The 14,128-nt window shown below is 37.4% G+C and overlaps 1 protein-coding gene across 5 annotated transcripts in view; it reads left to right on the plus strand.

Moving 5' to 3' along the window:
- STXBP4 (syntaxin binding protein 4) overlaps positions 1-14,128 on the plus strand; it is a 228,147-nt gene that overhangs the window by 21,202 nt on the left and 192,817 nt on the right. For 3 of the 5 annotated variants that reach the window (XM_069602516.1, XM_069602518.1, XM_069602520.1), the window contains exons 2-5: positions 5,396-5,513; positions 5,775-5,852; positions 6,313-6,441; positions 10,888-11,020. In XM_069602516.1, coding sequence (XP_069458617.1) covers positions 6,395-6,441; positions 10,888-11,020 — 180 coding nt within the window. In that variant the 5' untranslated portion in view covers positions 5,396-5,513; positions 5,775-5,852; positions 6,313-6,394. Of the gene's footprint in view, positions 1-5,395; positions 5,528-5,774; positions 5,853-6,312; positions 6,442-10,887; positions 11,021-14,128 lie in introns of all 5 variants that reach the window. The other 2 variants (XM_069602517.1, XM_069602519.1) reach the window with 1 other exon arrangement.

The following is a 14,128-nucleotide window of genomic DNA, read 5'->3' on the forward strand; positions in this document are numbered from 1 at the left end:
TGCACACACACACACACACACTCACACACATATTTCCCCACTACAATGTATTAACTTATTTAAATTTTAAAAATAAAAATATTTCATTATGATAATTTAATCAATTAACATTTACCATAATATCTGTTAGATGTATTTATCCCTTTGCAACTTGTTTTCTTTATTTTTGGTCTAGTAAAAACTAGTTTTAGCAAGTACTGAATGTCACATCTCTGAGAATATAAATTATTAAATCTGTTATTCAGATATGCATGGTAGGCAGACTTTTATCTGATGAGATTTTTAATTATATGAAATAAAACTTTTAATGCAGTTGTGGGAGTTATATATCAAAGTAAAACTAATTTGTTTTCTAAAATAGATCCATCTTCTATTTTTCCCCAGCATTCCACTTTCTCTGTTTTTGCTGACCTAACCGTTTTTGGTTATGAGTCACCAAACAAGGAAAACAATATTTTCTTTCAAAATATTATTGGAAGAATAGTGTTTTCTTTCTGTGTCATTCATTAATGCTGTGAAGTTGAGGTGCTGGGGTGGAGATGTAATATTAAATGAACCCCTATTAATTGAAGACCTGCTTGCTTGTATAAAGGATGGAACAGGAGGGAAAGAAAAGGCATTTTATGATTTTTAAGAATATGACAATGGATACCTTTTCATGTGGAGGCAAAAACAAAACAAAACAAAAAAAAGCCTGCTGTTTGGATAGATAAGATTAAATCAATTTCATTATTGTAATGAAGTTTAATTTAGGTTGGTGCAAACGTAATTGCAGTTTTTTCATTGTTGAAATTTGTCATTTGATACTGGAATACATGAAGCACAAGCTGGAATCAAGATTGCTGGGAGAAATATCAATAAGCTCATATATGCAGATAATACCACTCTAATGGCAGGAAACGAAGAGGAACTAGAGAGCCTCTTGATGAAAGTGAAAGAGGAGAGTGAAAAAGATGACTTAAAACTCAACATTCAAAAAACAAAAATCATGGCATCCGGTACCATCACTTCATGGCAAACAGACAGGAAAAAATAAAAACAGTGACAGACTATTTTCTTAGGCTCCGAAATCACTGTGGATGGTGACTGCAGCCTTGAAATTAAAAGACGTTTCCTCCTTGGAAGAAAAGTTTTTCTTTTCTCTGACAAACATAGACAGCGTTTGAAAAAGTAGAGACATCACTTTGCCGACAAAGGTCCATCTAGTCAAAGCTATGGTTTTTCCAGTAGTCATGTACGAAATGTGAGAGTTGGATCATAAAGAAGGCTGAGTGCTGAAGAATTTATGCTTTTGTATTTTGGTGTTGGAGAAGACTCTTGAGAGTCCCTTGGACAGCAAGGAGATCAAACCAGTCAATCCTAAAGGAAATCTATCCTGAGTATTCATTGGAAGGACTGATGCTGAAGCTAAAGCTCCAATACTTCGGCCACCTGATGCGAAGCGCCAACTCATTGGAAAAAAAACCCTGATGCTAGGAAAGATTGAGGGCAGGAGGAGGAGGGGGCGACAGAGGAGGAAATGGTTGGATGGGATCATCGACTCAGAGGACATGAGTTTGAGCAAACTCCGGGAGATGGTGAAGGATAGGGAAGCCCGGTATACTCTAGTTTATGGGGTTACAGAGTCAGACATGACTGAGCTACTGAACAACAACAAATTGTAATACATTCTTAAGTAAATGTGGTTATGTTACACATCATTTTAATACACATTTTTTGCCTTTTTTTTTTTTTTGCTAGTGACTTAATTTCTTGCTATTTATTTTATATTTATTTTAGACTATGGAAATGATGTTAGACAAAAGGAAATATGAGCAGTTTTCTTATTCAATTTTATAAATGTATCATAAGACAGCAGCACCAACTCACAACATCAACAACGCATTTGGCCCAGGAACTGCTAACAGAAGTACAGTGCAGTGGTGGTTCAAGAAGTTTTGCAAAGAAGACAAGAACTTTGAAGACGAAGAGCGTAGTGGCTGGCCATTGAAAGTTGGCAGCGAGCAACTGAGAGTCATCATTGAAGCTGGTCCTCTTACAGCTACACAAGAAATTGCCAAAGAACTCAACAGCGACCAATCTAAGGTCATTGTTGAGGCAAATCCATTTGAGGCAAATTGGAAAGGTGAAAAAACTCGCCAAGTAGGTGCCTCAAAGAGCTGACTACAAATCAAAAACCTTGTCATTTTGAACTGTCATCTTCCTTTTCTCTGTGCAGCTACAATGAACCATTTTCCAATGGGATTGTGACGTGTAATGAAAAGTGAATAGTGTACAACAACCAGCAGTGACCAGCTCAGTGGACCGAGAAGAAGCTCTAAAGCACTTCCCAAAACCAGACTTGCACCAAAGGTCAGGGCCACAGTTTGTTGGTCTGCTGCCTGTCTGATCCACTACAGCTTTCTGAATTCCCATGAAACCATTACATCTGAGATGTATGCTCAGCAAATTGATGAAATGCACCAAAAACTGCAAGGCCTGCAGCAGCTTTGATCAATAGAAAGGGCCCAATTCTGCACAACACCACCCAACCACACATTGCACAAGCAACACTTCAAAAGTTGAACGAATTGGATTATAAAATTTGGCCTCATCTACCATATTCCCCTAACCTCTTGCCAACTGATCACCACTTCTTCAAGCATCAGAATGTTTTGCAGGCAAAACGTTTCCACAACCAGCAGGATGCAGAAAATGCTTTCCAAGAGTTTATTAAATCCCACAGCATGATTTGTAAACTATAGGGATAAACAAACTTGTTTCTCATTGGCAAAAACCGGTTGATTGTAATGGTTCCTGTTTTGATTAATAAATATGTTTGAACCTAGTTATAATGATTTGAAATTCACAGTCCAAAACCACAATTACTTTTGTACCAACCTAACATCATTTTCAGGAGAAGGCAATGGCACCCCACTCCAGTACTCTTGCCTGGAAAATCCCATGGATGGAGGAGCCTGGTAGGCTGCAGTCCATGGGGTCGCGAAGAGTTGGGCACAACTGAGCGACTTCACTTTCACTTTTCACTTTCATGCATTGGAGAAGGAAATGGCAACCCACTCCAGTGTTCTTGCCTGGAGAATCCCAGGGATGTGGGAGCCTGGTGGGCTGCCGTGTATGGGGTTGCACAGAGTCGGACATGACTGAAGCGACTTAGCAGCAGCAGCAGCAGCAACATCATTTTCATAAAAGAGAAACAGCATATTACTACATTAACTAAAACTCTTTTCCTACTTTGTTGGAGGATGACATTTTTCCACATTAATTAATTTTCCAGTATGCTATAGTGAAAAAAACTTGCATTTGAAGCCAGGTAAAACTGGATTCAAATTCTGCTTTACAGCTATTTAGCATTGTGGTCATAGACAAGTCACATAGTTTCTCCATTAACTGATTTTTTTTTTTTAATGTAAAATGAGTGCATATTACCCGTCTTCTGGTGCTGCTCAGAGGATAAAATGCTCTAATAGCATGTCTGGCTGTATTGATGTTGTGTGATGACTCCTCCAAGTCCCCAGCACCCAGTGCATATCACTGTCAGGGCACTCAGCACCCTCCGGATGTCTGTTCATTTGATTATCTCTAGGGATAGACTCTTCGCTTTTTTTTTTTTTTTTTTTTTACCTCCAGCACTTAAGACAATGTCAGATATGTTAGGTGAATGAAATAATTTAAAAACTGAAATTTCGTTTTAATACTTTAAAGTGGTAAAAAGTTTAAGTGACACTATATGGAATCTATTATAAAATTTAACAATGACACATCCATTATGCTTGGATATCTATGATCCAGGGACCCAGTGCCCTGTTAAGACAAATCACTACCAGATCTTACTTGCTTTGGTAACACTGAAAAGGGCTCAGTTTTTCACATGTCCCTTAATCCTCCTGGCAACCCTTTGAGCTAAGTGTTACTGTCCTTACCTTAATATAAAGCGATGCCAGGAAGTTAGGTAATTTTCTAAGACTGTATGGCTACCATATAGCAGTATTGCCATTTGAACTCTGCTTTTTTTTTTTTTAACTTAAATATAATGTATTTTCCATGGTATTAAATAAGATAAATACATTTGAAATACTTAGCATAGTGTGTGATGCATGATGCCAAATGGTAGTTGCTAATATTGTAATATCAAAACTTCATCACTGAACGGTTGGAAATCTTCTCCAAACATGTATTAATAAAGCAGTCTCCAATGTATTTATGAAAACTTGCTTTTAGAATTGAACCCTCTGATACAGCTGTCTTAGTCTTGTGGACTGATGCCGCAGTCCACAAGACTGCTTGACTTGGGTCATTACTCTGTTAAGCCCTAGGATTTTAAGCTCTTCCCTCAAGTTCCCCCTCCTTCCTGCGTGGGATACTGAGTAAACTTCCTGCTTCCTGGCCACTGGGCTCTTGCTGCTGACAGCAGTGTTGCTTGGTGGCTTCCCTTTCCTGCTGCAGTTGATGCGCATGCTCCCACAGTTTCTGTTGCTTGCTACCACAGGGGCTGTGAAAGTTGAAGCAGGTTTTTAACATCCAGGCCAGTGATACAGCTCTGTGTTAGGATCTCAGAAGGTAGTTGGTGCTTCTTCAGAATCTGTTTAATTTATTGGTGGAAGAATCTAGGGTTTCTTTCACATAAGTAGTTGGAGAAGAGATTTTAATTCTCTACCTCAGTTTCTCTCTGCTTAGAACTATGGGTCCTGAGTCCTCAGCCTCTGTGGGATTCTGCAAGATAGGCTGATCTACAGCTCTGGCTGTTTTTGAGGTCAGAATTTTGCCATGAGTGAGATATGGTGTGCTGAGTTAGTGGTTGTCCTTGGGCTTCTTAGAGATGTAAATGCCACCTCTGTTTACCCCAGTACACCCTATAGATATTACCATTTTCTTTATGTGTGCTCAAACTTAAAAGTGTTACAAAGCCTTTCCCTAGCTTTCAGCTTCCTCAGTCCTCTTTTTACCAATTATCATCCTGCTGTCTATTTTTTGTCTTCCAGAAATTAATTGAAATTTTTCATCTCATGGCTTTTCTTTCATTTTTTCCTTTAACATTATGAGTTCATACTGTTTGTAACCCTTTACTCTTGTATTGTGGGCGCTTAGAGGGAAAGAAGACACATGCCAAAGTCATGCTGACGTTCTTAACTGAAATCAGATTTTTTTTAAATTTAACTTTACTAAGGTATTTTTGATTTATAACAGATAGCACGTATTTCTACTGAGACAGTTTGGTACATTTTGACATGAAAACCATCACTACTACCTACTGTACCTATGAAGAAACTGACACTTGAAGGAGCCTAGAAGCTCAGATTGGAACCCAGGCTTGTCTGATGTCAAGTTCCATGCTGTGGGCTCTGAAGTCTGAGTTCTAGCTGCGAAAACAATTGACTATTTCTCATTTGCACAGGGAAAGAACGCAATCTCTGAATCCTGCTGCTGCTGCTAAGTCACATCAGTCGAGTCCGATTCTGTGCGACCCTACGGACAGCAGCCAATCAGGCTCCTCTATCCACGGGATTCTCTAGGCAAGAATACTGGAGTGGGTTGCCATTTCCTTCTCCACTGAATCTAACTTCTCATTTCTTTAATAAGAGGGTTGTGCTAAATGATCCTGATGTCTTTTTCAACTTCACGTTTTTATACTTCATGTGTATTTCATATGCAGAAGTGTTAAATCTCTGTTTAAATACAGTTTTTTCAATTAAATGAAACTGTGCTATTCTCTGTAATTTTCAAGTGGAGCTGTATATAAGACATTAAGAATAGTATTTTTTTTCTTTTTATAGGAAAGCATTTAAGAAGCTCTTGGAGTAACATGAGTCAGAGTAATGTAGGACCTGCAGGAAGTCTGTCAAGATAGTTAGGTGAGACAATATTATTTTTTTCAGAGTGGATTGTATAATTATTTTGCAGATGATCTGACTATAAAATTTTTAGCTTTGTGCTCACAAGAGACATTCTGCTCAGTCTTTTATTATGTGGTTTTTAAGCTTACTAATGGTAGAAGCTACAATAGTTACCAATACTTAAAACTGTGTTCTTCACTTCTGCTAGAAAATGCAGATTTTTATATAATGATATAGATATAGTCCTGTAACTCCATCTAGCTGTCTATCTATAGAACTGTCTATACAGTTCTTAAGATATTATCAGCAATGACTAAAATGCCATAGCTTAAAATATATAAAATATATAAATATCTATCATCTATACACAGGCATATATTGTTTACATGCAAAGTATATATAATGTTTTTATGCAAAGCTGAAATCAAATTTGACTATTCTAAGATATGACAATTTATTTTCTACTCTCCAATCTTAGGAAAAAGAAGAATTTATAGACTCTTCGTCAAGATCTTCATTTACGCAGCTGTTAAATCCAAGGCTACAGTTGTGGTGAAACCATGAATAAAAATACATCTTCTGTAGCATCATCCAGTCTGCTTGAAAAGTAATTTCTAAATTAAATTTAATATGTTTGAAGTGTCATAGTTTAAAATATATAGAATATTAATGAATGTTGGGGGAAAGTTTCATACAGCTAACTACCTGTGGTGTAAGATAGTGGTAATAAAAAGGTTGATCAGTGATTACCTTTCATTGTAAATCAAGGTATAGGGTAAATCCTGCCTTCTCTTTTAGAATTATTTATAGAGCTGGATTTTTAAACATTTGGTCTGATTTTTTAAATATCTAAAATATTTTATAATTCCAGTATAACTATAACATAATGTAAAATTAACATTTGCTGAATAACAAACAAGCTCTAATACCTTAAAACAAGCAAGCATTTATTCTTTATCATGATTCTGTGGACGGTTCCAATTTGCACCGGATCCTGTAGGATGGCCTCACTGATGTGTTCTGGGGGCCTTGTTTAGAAGGTTGCCTGGCTGAGGTCTCTTTCAGCCTGGTCTCCCCTCCTCCAGGCAGCGAGCTCAGGCTTTCTCACGTGGTGCACAGTGGTTCCCAGCAGCAAGCACGAGTGGTTTTCAAACGTCTGTTTTCCTCACATTTGCTTATGCACCATTGACTGAAACAATGTAGGTAACAAGTCCGAATTCAAGGTCTAGAGTTACAGACTTTACTTTTTAAGGGAAGGAACAGTAAAGCCACATTCTGGGGCCATCCAGACAGAGAGGGGAAGAATTGGTGGTCATTCTGTAAACATGTGACACACAGAACAAAGTGCACTCAGAAGGCCTGCTTTCAGTCTTACCCTTCTTTCCGTGCCCTCTTTCTCCTATAAATACCATCTTTTTTGTTCATTCTCTTTCAGTGTTTCTTTTTGAATGAGGAAATACATATCCATGTGAATATATATGCATGTCATATATATGTGTGTATATAATTATATTTTTTCTCAAAACAATTGTTTATTCTGTATAAAGTTCTACTGGACATTAGATAGTCTTCTACTCTTGCTTACGTAGTAAACGAGTGTACACCAGTATTGACTCAAGTTTTAAGGTCTTTCCTAGAGAATGGTGTCAGGTCAGTTAAACTCAGTGTATCTTTCTCTGATGCCTCATCCTGGGAGCACTGGGAAGCTCCAGTCTCCTAGGGACATAAGCCAGGCCCAGCTGTGTTGATGAAGAATTCTGTCCACAGTGCTCCATGCACTGGTACTGAACAGCTTTGCTCTGTGGCAGCACAGAGTTTTATTCAACTTCTCAAGGCAAAATAGAGCTAATGAGAAAGAAATATATTACTAAGGCAAGATGTTCTAAAACACCCAGTATCCCAGGCTCCACTTGCCAGTGCATTCTTGACAAAAATGTAGCGTATTGTATATAGTGGTATTTTGGGGCTGTGCTGGGTCCTCGTTGCTGCTTGGGCTTTTCTCCAGCTGCAGGGAACTGGGGCTGCTCTCTAGTTGTGGTGCGTGGGCTTCTCACTGTGGCGGGCTTCTCTTGTAGTGCACAGGCTGGATGGTTGTGGCACACAAGCTTAGTTGCTCTGTGGCTTGTAGGATCCTCCTGGACCTGGCGTTAACCTGTGTCTCCTGCATTGGCAATGGATTCTTTGCCACTGAGTCACCAGGATAGTGAAAGTCAAAGTCCTTCTGTCCTGTCTGACTCTTTGCTACCCCATGGACTATACAGTCCATGGAATTCTCCAGGCCAGAATACTGGAGTGGGTAGCCTTTCCCTTCTTCAGGGGGTCTTCCCAACTCAGGGACCAAACCCAGGTCTCCTGCAATGCAGGTGGATTCTTTACCAGCTGAGCCACAAGGGAAGCCTAAGAATACTGGAGTGTATCCCTTCTCCAGCGGATCTTCCCGACCCAGGAATCAAACCAGAGTCTCCTGCATTGCAGGTGGATTCTTTACCAATTGAGCCATCAGGGAAGCCCTGAGTCACCAGGGAGGTCCTGTATATATGATGTTTTGACCAGGCCTTTTGTAAACTAAAGTTATGTCCTGATGGTCACTTCATATCAGTTTATAAAGTTCTTCCTTGTACCTTGTTGTAACTGTATAGTATTCTGTTCTTAATATATCAGTGTCATAGTTTATTTATCCAGTACCTTATTGATGGACATTTGAATTATTTGCAATTTTTGGTGATCATAAATTATGCCAAATAACTAACCTAGTATACAAGTCATTTTATATTTGTCACCAAATTATCTTTGGGAAAGCTTCCTAAAAATGAGTTTGTTAGATTAGAGGGTAAATTGTTGTTCTTGTTGTTGTTTAGTTGCTAAGTTGTGTCTGACTCCTTTGCCACCTCATGGACGCAGGGTCCTCTGTCTATGGGATTTCCCAGACAAGAATTCTGGAGTGAGTTGCCATTTCCTTCTCCAGGGGATCTTCCTGACCCAGGGATCAAACCCATGTCTCCTGCACTAGCATGTGGATTCTTTACTACTGAGCCACCAGGAAAGCCTAGAGGGTAAATTAGAGATTACTAAATCCCCATTTCAGAGGTTGTACCATTTTTTATTACCACCAACAATGTGCAAGAGCACCTCTTTCCTAAAGCCTTGTCATATATTTTCAAAGTTCTAAATTTACATTGATCTGATTAGGTAAATAGTAGTATTTCTGCATTAAATTTGAGCAGCAGAACTATTTTTAATTGCAAAAAAATTAAGGAAATTCTTAACAAGGAGAGACTTTTTAAAAAAAATTTGTTTAGTTATTTGTTTGGCTATACTGGGTTTTAGTTGCATCATGTGGGATTTAGTTCCCTGACCAGGGATCAAACCCAGGCCTGCATAATGGGAACACAGAGTCTTGACCACTGGACTACCAAGGAAGTCCCACAGTGAGGGAATTTTAAAATAAGGCCCTAGCAAGTAAATACACTGCAGTGTTCATCATAGATACTCTTTGCTGGGGTTAGAAAAGGAGGAATACTTTACTGAAATAGTAATGTGTGCTGGAGATCGTGTGTACCCCCATTGAGAGGAATTTACGTTTAGACAGTTTAAGAGATTGTTGGAGGTGCCTAATGAGACCTTTATCCCCTTTCTCCTTCATCTCCCCCGCTTCTAGGCTTCATCTCTTTATCTCCTTGCAGCCTAATCTCCCTTCAAGAAAGATTTTGAAATCTGACAATAGAACATTTTCTGCCTTTTTTCCTAGCTAACTGACTATTACCCTAGTAACCACATAGGCCTTCTTACCCTAGAGTTGAATTCAGTGTAATACAATCATAACGGATTTTTAAAGTTTTAATTTCTTTCATTATACTTTTTTATGATTTAACTTTTGAATACAAGTTCTCATGAAGATACAGCTAGAATTTCTATGGCAGAAGTTAAATATAAAAAAATTTTTAAAGCTGTAACCTTATGTAAAATATGAACTAACTCTTTTTAACAGTGGTTTCTGTGATGGCACGTTTGAAGACAGCTCGAAGTCTTGTATTCAACAATGGCTTTAATGTACCAGTGCAACATCGAGGTTGAGGTGCTCTTAGATCTTAGACCTTACTTAAACCATACTTTGGCTCTGGAGCGAGATAGACCAGGCTCACATTGCTGTTCTCCAGCTTTGTAACTTTAGGCCACCAAGTCAACCTGCCCAGATTTGGGTTCTTTTAGAAAAATGAGGGTAATAATATTAGGGATTTATAAATATTAAATGAATAACATAATGTGTGAATATTGCTTAGCACAATACCCACTACACCATAAGTAAGCCCTGAGCTTCATTTCATACTTTACTCAAATTCTCTTGGACCAGTAAAATCTGTTCTGACCACTATTCAGAAACACAACTTGGGGTGGGGGGAGGGTGTGCATTTTGCAGAATTCTTTTTAACAGTTCCTTCCTTCCTAATAGCATCACTTTTATGTCCAGCAGAAATCACAGCTGGAGCATGTACTTTGTACAAGAAAAATACTCTTAAAGGATAAACTGAGGGGGTTTTTTTTTTGAGATTCAAATAAAGGTTATATTTATTTTGCTTAAAATGGCCACAAGCGTGTCTTCTAAAATTCACTTACCTGATTCATTAAAGTGTTTCGTTTTGGAATCCTAAAGTGTAGTAAAAAGTCAGTTAAAAGCAAGTCTCTGCAGTTACCTTTAATAAATCTTTGTTTGTTTAATATTTTTAAAGTGTTCTTCTACTCCAAAGAAATAAGCGTTATTGCTGTAATTTCTCTTATTGTTTGGTTTACCAAAAATTTGTTTGGTTTACAGTAAAATTAGATTTGTTTTACAGAAAAATTAGAATTAGGGCTAAGAAAATTCATTTGATTGCCTTTGTATGATCATACTTTTAATAATGTCATTGCTAGTATGTACTGAGTATTTTGAATTATCTAGGTCTAAGAATTTAACAAATAGTTTAAAGAAAAAGTAGGTACCCATCTCTGGGCAGGGTCTCCCTGGTGGACCACTATCTCTAGGCTAATTTATGCATGCTAATTTACTTTATCTTAGGGATCCTGCCTTTCAGATGATTACAGTTACCAAGAAAACAGGCCTTGGTCTGAAGATCCTAGGAGGAATTAACCGGAATGAAGGTCCATTGGTATATATTCAGGAAATCATTCCTGGAGGAGACTGTTATAAGGTAACAATGAAGATAAAATAACCCTTCACCTAAAAGACAAAACCACTAGTGATGAGGTTTGTTTCATCATCAGTAAATTTTTTGTTAACTGAATGTCCGCTATGACCATTTCTCAGTGAAAGACACAAAGAGAGTGGAAGTAGACCTTTACACTCAAGGAACTTTAACCTAACAAATGCGTAAGAAACAAAAATGGATTAAATGTGAAAAAGCAGATTTCAAGCTCTAACTAAAGGTTATGTATTTTTAATTATATGCTGTTCAACTTTTATCGTAAGTCTGCTGAGAGAAATCATATCTGAAGACATGTTCTCTATTCACTGCTCTGAGTTTGGGTTAAGTTAGATCGGTTAAACTGTGTTCATTTGGCCTCTCTTAAATGCAAAACAAAACTAAGCAAATAAAATCTATTGATTTGTGAATTTATAGTAATTCTTGATGTTTGTTATCACTTACTAATTGTCCATATGAGAAATTAGATTTAGAATTAAGGCTAGAAAATATCTTATTTAGGAATGAGAAAGCCTTACTCTTCTCATCACTGTAAGAAATATGTAAATCATGAATTCTTTGCTCTTGTTGCTAGGAAGCTCAGATTCATATTTGAAGCATTTAGTTAACAAATTGGTTACTATATTTTCATGCTCATTTCTCTTGAATTTCATGTTATTTCTGCTTTGCTAACGTGATTCTATATTTCTTTTGTTGAAAATTTCCTCCAATCCTTCTTGGAGAGATGTAGTATATAAAGAATTTAATAAAATATTCTATTAATATCAAGCTATTTAACATGAGAAAGGATCTTCTTACAAAGTTTGTTTATATTGTTGTTCTTATTCTAGTTGTTTTTGTTGAATAAATAGTCCTACCCTTACCCCTAGTCCTATCCCGAACACTGTTTAGCAAGCAGTTTGTTTATTCAAGTGGATTTTTTTCCAAGTTAGGAAAAAAAAATCAACTTAACCAAAATTTTCAAAGCAATAGATTTAAATTTTCTCAGGCTTGTGGAGATAATACGGTGTCTTCCTAATACACTTACCAAGCTGCAAGTGTTATATATAAGTACAGGATATTGTCTCTGGAGTAGGAAATTGCAACCCACTCTAGTATTCTTGCCTGGAGAATCCCATGGACAGAGGAGCCTGGCAGGCTACAGTCCATGGGGTCGCAAAGCATCAATCAGACACGACTGAGCAACTGAGCATACAAACATAAAATAGGATATTATAATGATATAATTTTGGGCTACTAAATTTAATTTATTAACTAAATAAGAGCATACTTAAATGCTAAATTTAAACAAATTCAAACAGACAAAATTTTTCTTTTAAGAATTGAGATATATTACTTTAGTTTTAAAGCTAAAGGGTGTGTGTATTCGGTATGGCTAAGCTATTTCTTAGACTATACTTGAAGTAATGCAATAGCTTATGGTACCTACCAAGTGATAAGAATTTACTTTTAAAACAAACATCAATTTGTGCTTTTTTTTCCCCCATGAAAAATATTTGTACATAAAGTAGTAGTAGTGACTAGGTGCTGAGTGACTCGTCTCCTGTCAGCAATCACTGAATAAGAAATTATACCTGTAATATACATTTTCTCTTGCTGATTTTCTGAGAATTCCGTTGTTTGAACGGGCATTAGAAAGCAAAACCATGTAATAAAGTATATTCTATATTTACCACTAGAGAGCAGCATTGGGTTATTAATGTATTTTTACAGTACTTGGTTGTGCCCAAGAGAATAAAACTGCCAATATAGAGAAGAGTGTAGACAGAGAAGAGAAGTGAGTTTTTAATGCTTACAGTTGCTTTTATGTACTTCCTCAAAATGGAGAAGTACATACATCTTTTGCTCTGAAAAGACAAATTAATTCAATTTTATATAAAATATTTTAAATGAATAGTAGAATTTACTTTGTTCTAAATACTGTGTTCTTGCCCAAAAAGTCCCATGGACAAAGGAGCCTGGTGGGCTACAGTCTGTGGTGTCGCAAAGAGTCAGATATGACTGAGCGACTAAACAACAGCAACAACAAACAGTGTTAGGCTTGTTAAAACTTCTAATCTGCACGAAATTTCTGCATGTATATTCACAGAATAGGAAACAGGCTCATAGGTTATCTTTATTAAGTTGGCACACTGAGCAACTGTTACTATTTTTTAAATGCATATGAGTGCTTTTACTTGCTGTAATTTTAACATTATACTGTTTCAGAGGTAATAACATAGCCGATCTCAAGCTTATTCCCCCTCATACACACTTAAAAATATTTTTCCTCTTGGAAGATAAGAGATAGAATACTGGTTCAGTAACCAAAATGGTCATGTTTCTTTTAAAAAATGTAGTCAGAGTTCAGACTTGAAACATCTTGAAATGTTTTTGCTGCTTCAAGTAGGAAAGAAGATTCTTGATTCTCCTAGCTCTAAGAGCTAGAGGTAGCCTATAGGTTGGGAACAACTATACTAGGTACTGAGTTAAGGGAAGGATTAAATGTGGGAACTCCAAGGCTCTTTTCTCTCCACCAGCCAATTCCGTATCAGTTTGGAGTCCTCAGTGTTCAGTCTTAGAAATTTTGGGGAGTGGGACATTCCTTTGACCTTCATACACACATATCCGATTGTCTCATCCACATGTCCACTTGGATCTCTTCAAGGCATTTCACACGCAACTTGTCTGAGGCAGGATTTATGATAGTCACGTCATACCTTCATCTACCCATTTCTCCCCAAATAGACCTTCTACCAGTGTTCCCAGTTTCTGTGAATGACACCTTCCAGTTGCACAAAGTCAAAGAAGCAGATCTCATCGTAACTACTTCCTCTCCCTTAACACCCATATCTAATTCATTAGTACTTACTGTTGACTGTTTCTAAACAGTTCTTGAATCCATCAGTCTTCTTGATCTTCACTGCCGTCACTTTCGTTTAAGTTATCATCAGTTCAGTTCAGTCACTTAGTCATGTCCGACTGTTTGCGACCCCATGAATTGCAGCACACCAGGCTTCCCTGTCCATCACCAACTCCAGAGTTCACTCAAACTCACATCCATCGAGTCGGTGATGCCATCCAGCCATCTCATCCTCTGTCGTCCTGTTCTCCTCC

Source organism: Ovis canadensis, chromosome 11 (genome assembly GCF_042477335.2).
Source record: "Ovis canadensis isolate MfBH-ARS-UI-01 breed Bighorn chromosome 11, ARS-UI_OviCan_v2, whole genome shotgun sequence".
Lineage (NCBI taxonomy): Eukaryota > Metazoa > Chordata > Mammalia > Artiodactyla > Bovidae > Ovis > Ovis canadensis.